Source organism: Nelumbo lutea, chromosome 1, assembly GCF_056320005.1.
Source record: "Nelumbo lutea isolate HS-2025 chromosome 1, American lotus-T2T, whole genome shotgun sequence".
NCBI classification, from domain to species: domain Eukaryota; kingdom Viridiplantae; phylum Streptophyta; class Magnoliopsida; order Proteales; family Nelumbonaceae; genus Nelumbo; species Nelumbo lutea.
In genome coordinates this window covers 151,850,880-151,863,952 of record NC_142684.1, presented here as the reverse complement: position 1 = coordinate 151,863,952, position 13,073 = coordinate 151,850,880, and the positions used below count along the sequence as shown (strand labels likewise).

The 13,073-nt window shown below is 36.8% G+C and overlaps 1 protein-coding gene across 2 annotated transcripts; it reads left to right on the top strand.

Annotated features, from left to right (window-relative positions):
• Positions 1-1,955: 1,955 nt before the first annotated feature.
• On the top strand, positions 1,956-10,029 carry LOC148878405 (fimbrin-5-like). 2 transcript variants are annotated; one of them, XM_088954219.1, is made up of 15 exons: positions 1,956-2,206; positions 2,577-2,724; positions 2,874-3,044; positions 3,241-3,479; positions 3,583-3,754; positions 3,865-3,903; positions 4,030-4,098; positions 4,239-4,355; positions 4,623-4,834; positions 6,819-6,974; positions 7,053-7,252; positions 8,614-8,771; positions 8,849-8,945; positions 9,214-9,305; positions 9,586-10,029. In XM_088954219.1, the coding sequence occupies exons 2-15, from the start codon at positions 2,638-2,640 to the stop codon at positions 9,757-9,759; spliced, it is 1,983 nt and encodes a 660-aa protein (XP_088810345.1). In that variant the 5' UTR covers positions 1,956-2,206; positions 2,577-2,637; the 3' UTR covers positions 9,760-10,029. The 2 variants fall into 2 exon arrangements, with proteins under 2 accessions (XP_088810345.1, XP_088810350.1); XM_088954224.1 differs by having other exon boundaries at positions 2,192-2,427.
• Positions 10,030-13,073: the final 3,044 nt, after the last annotated feature.

Here is a 13,073-nt window from a genome sequence, read left to right as displayed (position 1 = left end):
GATTTACTGACTTAAGCATTGGAGTGCCCACCCCGGGTAAAGCAACCCAAGCACTTTGACACTGTTCCTTGCAAGTCGCATCAGAGCCACCTCTCCAGCTCGTCACCATTCAACTAGGCATCAAGAGCTACCTCTACAGCTCGTCACCACTCAACTAGGCATCAGAGCCACTTCTCCAGTTCGTCACCACTCAGTTACGCATCAGAGCCACCTCTCCAGCTAGGCATCAAAGCCACCTCTCTAACTTGTTACCATTCAACCACGTATTAGAGCTACCTCTCCAGCTCGTCACCACTCAATTAAGCATCAGAGCCACCTCTCTAACTCGTCACCATTCAGCTAGGCATCAGAGCCACCTCTCCAGCTCGTCACATTCAGCTAGGCATCAAAGCCACTTCTCCAGCTCATCACCATTCAATTAGGCATCAGAGCCACCTCTCTAATTCGTCACCACTCAGATAGGTGTCCAAGCCACATTCCAGGTAGGGATTATTTAGCTAGGCATCCGAGTCACCTACCAGCTGGGAACTGTCAAAATGCGCATCATCAAGTTCTTTGGAATTGAAGTTGCAACGGTAAGGTGTTGTAAACATTAGTTGTAGTAGCAATGTTTTGCAAAAGGCAGAGTGGGTGTAGGACAATAAAAACACTCCGTTGTACGACAATAGACACCGCAGGGGTTAGGTTCCGAAGTGGGATCTGCTCCTCACAAATGGGTGCCTCATAGGCACATCTACCATGCATTGGAAACATCTCTCATGAATAATAACTTATAAGTATGGGAGATGTTCCCAATGCATGGTGGAATGTGCGTGTAAGGTGCCTATGACACACCAAGTGTGAGGAGTAGATCTGGTTTCGTTGGTTCCATTTCAGTCTCAGGAATTTGCCTTTGATCTTCAACCAAGTAAAATTTGAATTTGTGTTTTTGTTTAGAAAAGTGGATGTTGAATTTTATTTTGAAAATTTGAATAATAGTGAAGGACAAAATCGATCACAAAAGAGTAATATTGGGTTTTAAAAAATTCTATATGTTATGTGGTGTCACATGTAAATGAATTGTGATGAAAACTAACCGTTAATTTCTTTCTTTTTCATGGGTCTACACAATAAACCCCATCCCCTACCCCACGTGGTCTGGCCTAGTTAAAACTAGGGATAAATAAACTGCACTCCAGTTCATAATTTTAAATTCTACACGGCAGACCTACAACCATTCAAAATTTCAAATGCCTCCCTTAAAACTAATCTTGATTTATGGTAAAAATTACCAGAGAATGGGAAAAGGCTCGCCATCTGGTGCGCCGGGTTAGACCTAAAGCGACACACGGCTCATTTCTTGCCTGAACCATACGATCACTTACCATTGATAGGTGGCCGCGTAATTATTTCACGATATAATGTCACGGAGGCCGCCTAATTATTTCATAATATAATGTTCCATATGTCAGATCAGACCAGATATAATCATGTAATGTAACACGTCGGGTTTAGCCCACAAAAAATTCTCATCGGGTTTGATATGGTTAACAGAGTTACGAAGCGGGCGGGGAGGTGTTGGGTCACACAAAAAATATTTATATCAATTAATAAAATATAATATATTATAGAAACAATGAAGTTGGCTGATATCTATAGCTAATAAACTTTTAATAAGTATAAGTTAAAAATAATTATTTATTTATTTTTATTTTAAGTACAATAAGTCAAATTCAGATTAAATTTGAATCCAATTCCAGTCTAATATATTGGATTTCAAATCAGGTTCGGGAGCAAATTCAGTGCAAAATTTACGAATGACAGGTTAGGGTTAGGCTGGATTTGGGGCAGGGCTGAAATGACCACCTTAGAGTCTTAGATAAGCCGAACCGAATCACATGTGAACCTGGAAAGTATTGCCCGAACCCGATACAATAGCATCCGTATTTGGAGATTTCAACAGAAAAAGTAATTCCAGAAATGCAAAAAAAAAAAGCATGTAATGGAGACCGCGCGCTTTGTCTTGGCGGGTTCGTAGGAAAACGGTTCTCTCTCCGTCCTCATTTTTTCCTTCATCGAAGGAAAAGCTATCCTACTTATCTCTCAATTCTTTCTTCCTCTCCATTGGAAGCGAACAATAATCGGAAGAACAGTCTGACCTATAGAAATTTTAAGTTAAGGAACAAAGAACCTAGCAACATCAACATGCATCTTTGATTTCAAACAGGTTTCTGCTCATGAATCCTCTCTGCCTATTGATCTTCCTTTCTGGTTTGAATTCTTGTTTTTCATTTCGTCGGGGAAATTGTTACCAACAAAAATAAATTTGTTGTTTTCTCTACTTTCGCCGAATTTCTTCAATTTTTTGGATCCTCTCTTAGGATCCGTCTGTCCAGAATAGAAAATGAGCCGAATAGATACTGGAGAAATATGCACGTTAAACCACTTGTCTGCATGGTTTCTCCTTTGTGATTTTCTTACAATTTTATTTTCCTGCGAAATATGGATCTGACTTCATATTTTAATTCTGGTGTTGTTTAATGAAATTTCTATTTGCCAATCTTTATTGAGTTTTCTTTGTTTTCGTGGAATTCTAGGAACAATTTTAGTGGGTAATTAGCTTCTTCCCCACGTTGGCCACTCTCAACAGGGGCGAAGATGTCCAGTTACGTGGGTGTTCTGGTTTCCGATCCATGGCTTCAAAGCCAGTTCACTCAGGTCGAACTTCGCGGCCTCAAATCCAAAGTAAGAATCCAAATCTCTTGACATCTTCTTTCTTTTAATTTTTGTGTTTTTTTTTTTTTTTTTCTCTCCACTTTTGTTCGGGATGATTATCTGAACCTTTTTGTGACTATGTGGTGATTTCTGAACTTAGTTGTATTTATTTCTTTCAGTTTCTTTCAACGAGGAATCCATCGGGTCAAGTTACAGTTCGAGATTTGCCGCCTGTAATGGCAAAGCTAAAGGCACTCCATGAAATGTTATCTGAGGAGGAAATTGCCGGGATATTGGGTAAATCATATTCTGATATGTCCAGCGAGATCGATTTCGAAGCCTTCCTTCGAGTGAGTCTACTCTACTTACCATGGAGGTTGCATGGCGCATTGCTCTGTTGTCTCAGTTTTCTTTCTTTCTTCTTCTTTTCTTCTTTGATCAAGGATGACAACCGTGCTAATGGAAAGGAGAAAGACATTGGTGTTTTCTTTTAAATGGATTTGAGAGGATGAAAGATTTCATTAATGAACAACGTTTGTTTGGCAGGCGTACTTGGATTTGCAAGCCAAAGCTCATGCCAAAGAGGGGGTTTCGAAGACCTCATCGTCATTTCTCAAGGCCACCACAACTACCCTTCTTCACACCATTAGCGAATCGGAGAAGGCGTCTTACGTTGCCCACATCAATAGCTACCTTGCAGAAGATAAATTCCTGAAGGAATATCTTCCTATAGACCCGGCTACAAATAGTCTGTTTGATCTTGCTAAAGATGGAGTTCTTCTCTGGTATATATGCAGAGTCCGCATGACAATTCTCATCTTGAGTATGAATTTGTGATGCTAGTGTATATTTCTTGATTGTTGATGAATGTATGATGGCTTGATACAGTAAGCTGATCAATGTGGCGGTTCCTGGAACAATTGATGAACGTGCTATAAACACCAAACGGGTACTAAATCCCTGGGAAAGAAATGAAAATCATACCCTATGCCTCAATTCTGCAAAGGCTATTGGCTGCACTGTGGTCAACATTGGAACACAAGATTTGGTTGAAGGAAGAGTGAGTTGAACTAGTATCACTTGACCATTTGAGTTCCGTTAGTATTGTCTTTCCATGTATTTGAGGACTGCTTGATTGTTGCTGAAGCTTCTTTTTCTTGCTCTTTGCAGCCCCATCTCGTAGTTGGTTTGATTTCCCAGATTATAAAGGTGGGAACCCAAATGTTTTCCTTGTTAATAATTTGCATAGTGTTCTTTCGATCAGATTGCAGTGATCTATTCTTTATACTTATCATCTTTGTCTCTGATTTTATTTACATTTGATGATGGTATCAGATCCAACTCTTAGCAGACCTTAATCTTAAGAAGACACCTCAGCTTGTGGAGTTGATTGATGACAGTAAGGTGAGGAGACTTTCATTTGTTTTCCTCTTTCTTGTTTTAGTCTTAAATTTAAGAAAATGGAGCTTTACCTTGTATTAATTATGTTGAAAATATAAAAGAAGGAAACATCATTTGTTCTTTGCTGATATCAAACTTTACAGGATATAGAGGAGCTCATGGGTTTACCCCCGGAAAAAATATTACTACGATGGATGAATTTCCAACTGAAGAAAGCAGGCTATAAGAAAACTATTACAAATTTCTCTACAGATGTAAAGGTAAGAGACACAATTGACCAAGTTCTACTATTGTCAATTAATGAAAAGACTTTTTTTTTTGGGTTGGTATTGATCTGGAACTCAAAAAATTAATGTTAATGAAACTTAGATGCATGTACCACAAAACTCTTCTTGCATTTTAAGATCCAGGCCTAGTTCATGTATAACTAGGTAGCACATGGAGAAAATTTGTGGCAGTGCAGCATTTTTTATCACAATATTGATCATCTTCTTTACAATGATATCATAAGACTTATGTTCCTGCAGGATGGAGAGGCTTATGCTTGCCTGCTTAATGTTCTTGCCCCAGAACATGGTACCCCTTCCACATTAGGTACAAAAGATCCCACTGAAAGGGCAAACCTTATACTTGAACATGCAGAGAGAATGAATTGTAAGAGATACCTAACTCCAAAAGACATTGTTGATGGCTCACCAAATCTGAATCTTGCATTTGTAGCACAAATATTTCAGCAAAGGTACAAATGTACATTTCTTTCTCTTTTTTTTTAATCTTATTTCCTTCTATTTCTTTTTGTATTTATTGCATCCATCAATTCATAGAAAACAATAGAATAAATACTGGATATGACCTCTTGCTATCCACAAAATCTTAGACATTAACTACATAATCTATGAACATTCTTGCCATATACTGAGGCTCATTTTCTGTATAATTTAGGCTAATGTGCATCATCTGCTTAAGTGGAGTTGGTTTACTTGAGAAAAATCTGGAGGACTTGTTGTCATCTGTAGCAGGGTTCTAGTACAATGGTTATTGTATGTCTTTATCATCAAATCCATTTGGTTTATTGTACCTTATTATGAACGGAACATCCATACAGGATCTTTTGCTCTTTCAAATGGGTTTATGTAATATTAAAACTATCATTCTTTGTAATATAAAAAACATATTTGCAGCATCTCTACCAAGATTTTTTTGGGAAAATTTTGGGCTAAATTCTAAAGGTCGTCTTTTCAATTGAACAATTGCAACTATTTGGTTCTAACTTTTATTTGGCCCTTCCAAACATTACATGTAAACCAGTTAAAAGGTGTGCAAAAAACAGGTCTGATTCCCTTGATTCTGTAAGCAGAGAAAAGAGAAGCAGCAGCAGCAGCAGCCAGGAAATAAAAGGAAAACCAAACTATTGAATGGGAGAAAAGAAGTAATCTCCTAGTTGGCCAGACTCTATTTATTCTTATTGTACAAAATCAGGGGAAACTACTTATGTACCCCTCTTTAGTAATATGACACGAAGTGACTAATGTTCCCCTACTTAAAGTTGCAATGGTAAAAATACTTAACTACTGACTTACTAAAGAGGAGATACAGGACTAATGCATGAAAGGTAAATAAAGATAAACATAAAATAGAGACATAACAGCCACTGATTGACCGCTCTTAACAAAATATAATGGAAAAAAATGAGAAACAGAAAAGTCAATAAAAATTGTAGGATACATGGGATCAAAGAGAAAATGAAAAGGAAAATTTATAGGAGTTTCACCTCTGTTCTTGAACTTGAATTAGAATCAGAAAAATCCTATGGTCATGGATCTTGTGGAATCTGACCATTAGAAAGATACATGGGGTCAAAACCTACAGTAGAGCAAAGCAATTATTTTTTTCCACTCAATGGTATATTTGAATCATGACTTAGATGTCAGCTTCTTTTTGTAGGCTAATAGAGCTGGACGACTATTGTACAACTCAATAGAAACTCACTTTAAAGAACAACTCAATATAGCAAATTGATAGCATGGTATGAGGGACTGGAATATACACTAAACCAGCATCATGCCCAGATGATGCCAACGAAACCACAAGAAACATTGCAATTGCAGCTCAGACGACCTAGAAGATGCATTGTGGGGGTTCCCAGACTTTCATTTTGAACACACAAAGGCTTCAGATGGGCCATTGAAGTAACTATTTTGTATCTGGACCCTATAAGAATAGGAGTACTTGTTGTCTGCATCAAGAGCAGTTAGTAGCCATTTAATAAACACCTCTTTTTGTATAGCTTTTATTATATGTACCACAAAGCATTGTAACCTGTCCACACCCAATACGTCGCTCTTATGAATACATTGGAAATGGCCTCCACTCAGCTACCTGCCACATTGACTCCTTGGGTCTATTTGATGATTTTCACCAACTCCCTTGGTTATTTACCCTTTTCTTTATTGTTCTGATCCTTGTGATAATCTGTGGCTGTGTAGAAACAGTGAATCATCTATTTTCAGCCTCCTTCGAAAGAATTATTGTTCTTGCATGCCCAAGCTATTGTTTCGACATCATGATCCAAAAACGATGTTCACAAGCCCTTATACAATATTTTTTTTCCTTTTCTTTACTCTTTTAAACAAGGCCCTTTTTACCTTTAAAGTGTCAAAAGTTGTCTTGGTGCATATCACTCGCTTCTGGCATATTGATCGGGTATGGATCTCTTTTTATAGGAATGGTCTGACCATGGACAGCGAAAAGATGCATTTAACAGAAATGGTGCCAGATGATGTTCAAGTATCCAGAGAAGAGAAATGCTTCCGACTGTGGATCAACAGTCTTGGAATTGCTACATATGTCAATAATTTGTTTGAGGATGTCAGAACTGGGTAAGCTGGCATTTTATATGCATTAATATTCTGGTGATCCTACCACTCATTTTTAATGTGTATCTCTCATGTGTGCAGATGGGTTATTTTGGAAGTACTTGACAAAGTGTCTCCTGGGTCAGTTAACTGGAAGCAGGCCACAAAGCCTCCCATTAAGATGCCATTTAGAAAAGTAGAAAATTGCAACCAAGTAGTAAGGATTGGGAAAGAGTTGAATTTTTCCCTAGTCAATGTAGCTGGAAATGATATTGTACAAGGAAATAAGAAGCTAATACTTGGTAAGTGTGTCCATAAACACTTCATTATTAGAATTCAGTATTGTTTATGGCTTGTTTGTATCCACCTGATTCAATCTGTCGATTTCATTTTATTAATAAGTGATCCATTTACGAGCTTGTTACTGAACTAGATGAAATATCAACATATAATTGAAGAATGTAAGATAAGCTCAGAAAAATCTTCAACATGTTGTCTATACAAAATATGGTATGTGATTGTAGTGTTTAATACTGCAATATATTTTTCATTTCGCAAGAAGATCCAAGGGAACTGTTGAGCACTGCTGGCAAGTCCATCTTGGTTGCATTGTGTGCTCTGAGATGAACTGTCAACTTGGAATGATAACCAAAGCATCAATAATCAAGCAGATAGTTTAGCCAAAACATATTCTATTGGTGCATATGCTTCTTCATGCATATTTGAAGATATTCTGTGTGCCACACAATACTTTATACCTCATCTCTGTCTAAACTCTTCATGGTTGGAAGGCCATGGAGAGCATCCAAAACCACATTGTGGGATCTGAAATATGTAGTTGCATGGTTGCAAGAATTTAGATGTTTTGAAGTTTTGTATGCATGCAAATCCTATGATCATGAATTGTGTAATGGACCATTTGAGATACAATTAAAAAGCTTGCTTAGATGATCATGATGATGAATGTCGATCATTAGCCGGCTGCTCAATCTCCCTCAAAACATGTCTATGCTCAAAGAGCCTGACCTTGTTAACCATTTCATTATTACATGTGAATTCCCTTTCACCACCAGATTAATGAATAACAGTTATTGCTATAATGAATAGTTCTCATGGATACTGGTTGCAGTAATCTCTTGAGACAAGAAGCATGAAGTATAGGACATCGGTGCCATGGGTTTGAATCTTAGCTTGATTACATCTATTTATCACATGGATGCTTCCTTTACCATTTGTAATATGTTGGTTTTGGTGTTCCATGAAGTAATGGATGCTGTAAGATTAAACCACTTAGGTGGGGGCATAACTTTAATTTTGATTTCTTGATAAAGTCAAGATCTTAGTCATATAATGGAGCAGCAACTTTACTTTTCTTTTCATTTTTAGGGAGGTGTATGCCAGATGCTGTCATTTCTCATGAACAAAAAATAATGTCACCATACCTCTTGTACAACTCCATAAAAATGTAAAGAGCATGTTTCTCTTCTTGTGATTTCTCAAACCTCATCCAACTAAATTAGCCCCATAATATAAATCAATAATGAAATTCCTTCTTAAACTTTCTTTTTTTCTATTAAGTTTCAGTTCTTACCAAAATTTTTGCATTATTCATAAGAAAATATCGATAGTTTGAGTTCTGCTGAATTTTCCAGACCTGTTTCAGCTTTTTTATGGCAGTTGATGAGATTCAATATCCTCCAACTCCTCAAAAACTTGAAAATCCACTCCCAAGGAAAGGAGATAACAGATGCAGATATTCTAAATTGGGCAAATGCAAAGGTGAAGAGCAGTGGTAGAAGTTCACAGATGGAAAGCTTCAAGGTACCTAAGCCTTTTCTATTATTACCTATCAAATCTTAAACCTTGGTAGACTTCATCAGAATTACTTTCTTCTTCAGGATAAGAACCTTTCAAATGGAAAATTCTTCCTTGAGCTTCTTAGTGCTGTAGAGCCAAGGGTTGTCAACTGGAAGCTTGTTACAAAGGGTGAAAGTGGTATGTTTCCTCGCAGTCACAAGAATGAATTCCATCATTAGAAGTTCTGATCCTATTATTTATCTGTCATCTTATCTCAGTTTCACAAAAATTTGGGTGGGGACGGGGGAGGGGGTGTTGCACCAATATTCACATCTTTGAGATTTTCATAGCTGATAAAGTAGGAATTATTTACCATGTATAAATTTATACGGATGTGGTAGAATGGGATTTTAGTGGATTAGTAGAAAAGGAGTCGCATGTCTTACTTCTGATATTGAAATGGCAGATGAGGACAAGAAGATGAATGCAACATATATAATCACTGTTGCACGAAAGCTTGGGTGTTCCATTTTCTTGTTGCCTGAGGATATCATGGAGGTAAGATCATTATGTTTGGTATTACATAGTTCACATTACAGGGTAATCAGGAATAGGGACAGATCAGGGTGCAAGTGAGGTCCACTGACCATCTCACAAGAAAGCCTGTGGTTCAACGTGTACCATGGATAAAGAACTAGAAATAATATAATTAAAGAGGCTGCCGTGATCCGTGATCCTTCAATCTTCCGTACAGGAATTCTTTTTCTTTTCTTCTATTATTCTGATCATTGAAAAGATGCTATCGTCTGGAATTAATTATAAGTTCATGTTATGACAGGTAAACCAGAAGATGATCCTCACTCTAACAGCGGGCATAATGTACTGGAGCCTGCAGAACGCACAGTCATCTCAATCTGTTGAAGATGGAAATGATGGAGCAGGTGAAGCCATGGAAAATGGAGCCTCAGACACAGCTACAGCTGAAAATGAGGGCACTGCCACTGAGGAATAATGACCCACGAAAATGAGAAAGAGTCGCTGTATATCCGTCGACCGTCTCCCTTTTATTTGGATAAAAGATGTAGTCCTGCTTTTTTTCTCTTGTGTAATTAGAATTTTGTCATTGTCTAAGTGTATTCTTTGGTCAGTCATGGTGAATAAATGTGGGAACAAGTAGCTCATGCAGCCTTTCTTTGTGTTGGTGGTGGTTGTATGATGTAAGCAAGGCTTGGCTTAAGGCAAGCCAACCAGTCTATATAATAATTAAACTATTCTTTGAACATGTATTGTATGGTTAGCGTTCCGGATCGGATCCATTTCGTTTGAACTCCAAGGGTTTTCTCCTTCAAGAATCGAGATGCGACATGTTATGTTTTACTTGCATTAGCAGAACCTTTAACAGGCAAGATGTCGTCATTTATTTTCTTGGCTAAAAAGCTAAAACCAGAAAACAAAAGTAAAAAAATCTCTTGCATTTAAATCTTATCTTCTACTTCAAAAAGCCCTCTGTACTTTACAGATGAACGATGGCAGTCTGACTTTCAGACATCTCTCTCACTCAGAAGTTGATTATTTCATCATTTGAGAAGCCCGCCAGCACCCATTTATGGTACTCATTCATTGAAGAAAATGATAACTTGAAAAACAGAAAAATATTGAATTTCAGTTTTCAGATGGGTTATTTGTCAGTAAGAGTGACAATACTTCAAACATGTATGCACATGTAGGCGAGAAAAAATGAAAAAACAAAACGTGTGCATGCACGCAGAGAGAGAGAGATGCCACTAACTAAGATGGTAGGCCCTGGGTCAATTGGATTGAACATTGAAAGTGCATATGCATGTAACCAATAAGGAATAGGCATTATCTGAGCCCCTTGATATATACCAATAAATCTTCAATGCTGTGGATTCTATAAATTTTTAAAGGTAAAGCAGTTCTATTGTTGATATTTGATATTTTCTCCTTTAATGCTTTGTTGGTGTAAGCCTTTGTCCTGTCCAATGTTTTCTTTTTTTTTTTTTTTGTGGTCCTGTCCTATGTTAAAAGCTCGGGTTTGGATACCCGCAAAGTGTTCTCAGCTTGACAGTACATCTTTTTATCAGTAACAGTGATCAAATTTTATTAAGCAAATAGATGGAAACGATGATTCCAAACATTTCAAGGTGTTTGTATTTTGAAATGGAGGGATAATACAATACAGTAAATAAACAGATACAGCTACACACAGAAAACCAGCAAACTAGCTAGACAAGCCCAAAAAGGAAATATGATATAAAGTATTAAGGATCGCCCAAAAAGGAAATATAACATGAAGTATTAGGGATCTAAGTATGTTTGGAGGTCAAGTATTGACCCATATTTTTCATGCTCTGACCCAGATTATATAAACATCGCAACCACAAGATCTTTTCTAATAAGTAAATAATGAATTAAAATGATGTTTTCTGATTTCATTTTAATGATCTTATTCTGATCCATACTTGCATGTATTCATCTTCTCAAAGGCTTCCATTCTTAAACCGTGTTCCTCGAGAAATGGAAGTCCATCATGAGCAGAGCAGGTGAACCATCTTTCCCTTCAATTCTGTCATATGAGATGTATAACCTTGCTTTGAAGTATTCTGAAGGTGATGCCAATACTACCTGATGACAGCGAAAAATCTTTTTACCAACTTTAAGTTTTCCAAAGTCTTCTTCCATATTGAAATTGAGATGAGAAATTTGAAGAATTCGGTGCAATGCAGCAGGAAGGCCGAAGGCGATCTTTATTCTTGTTCCCGAAAGGGACAGTCCCTAAGGCTGTGTTTGATAGCAGTACAATTTTATTTGTACTACTACAAATGCATGGGAGTGCAAATTTAAAAAATGCAAATTCTCGTTTAATTTTGTTTTATTCTGCTTCATGTCTTCATTTACTTCAATCGTATTACAATCAAACAAAATAAACTAAAATTTAAAACAAAATAGGTTAGAATTTACACTCAAATCATTTGCACTGCCATGGTTTTGCATCAGTGCAAATTTATTTGCATTGTAATCAAACACAACCTTTCTGGGAATTATCCACACCTCGCACAATGCTTTATACTTATATTCAACATATTTTTGGTGAATCAATTCCTTGTCGAGGGCCTTCTGTAACCCTTCATCCACTGCAATCTCAAGTCTTCAGAATCAGAAGAAATGGATGAGGCTGTACATGGATGCATGTACTTCTAATTCTTTAATAGATTCTCGCATTCTCTCATTAGTTTCTGTAGATTACTCCTGTAGTGACTCTTTCTTATTAACTCTTATATTTGAGTGTGAGGTAACTTTTCAAATTTAAACTCAGATAATCACTCTTGATTTTTCTCATTAACTCTTGTGTTCAACCATTTACCCCTAAGGCTCAGTTTAGAAGGAGTATAAATACAAATTTGTAAAGTGCAAAACAATATATTTTATATTATTTTGTATGAATTTGCACTGTACATATTTGTATTTGTAAGTACAAATGCAAATATATAGAGTGCAAAACTTTATATTTTGTATTATTTTGCATGTATTTGCTAAATACATAATTGTATTTATACTCTTTCCAAACTGAGCCTAATTAATTTTTTTGTTTAATTTTAAATCAACCAGCTGATGGTGACTCAGTCAGGGGTGTTCAAATTTGGCTATCGAACTGAAAAAACCAAATTGAACCAAACAAAATAAGCTAATTCAGTTGGGGTTTTTTATTCTGTTTCACATCTGATGGGCTTGTCTAAACAAGCCCATCGGTTAGTACTTGGGCTATTGGTCTAAAAAAGGGACGACACTTTATTTTTGGGTTTAGAATTAGATGTGTATTTTGATTTGCTTTCTTTAGGCCCATAATTCCAAAGATAATATATGTGGGCTCATGTACTGAATTTAAGTGCTAAAAGCCCATCAAAAAGGGCCCAAACTGATTTAAATTCAGTTCGGTTTGGTTTATGAAAACGGTCAAACCGAAACGAGGTAGGTTTCAAATTATATCCAAATCGAACCGTTTTTTTTTTTCTTAAAATTAATATATATGTTTTAAGATTTATTTGAGTTTTCCAGTGCATCTAAAATGTATTGTTGACTTGTTGTATGTCTCTTAAAATTGCGTACCAGGCTGCATTAATTAAAAAAAAAAAGAAAAGATACATAGATGCATCGTCATTGAGATTTGAGCAATTTGCAGGGAGATTGAAGGGAATGCCACAGATCCTGGGTTTGTCGCAATTTTTATGCAGAGGAGCTTCGTGAACCTTTTGATCCGGACTTAAAGAACAAGTGTGGTTTGAGCGCTTCTGCACAAACGAGTCT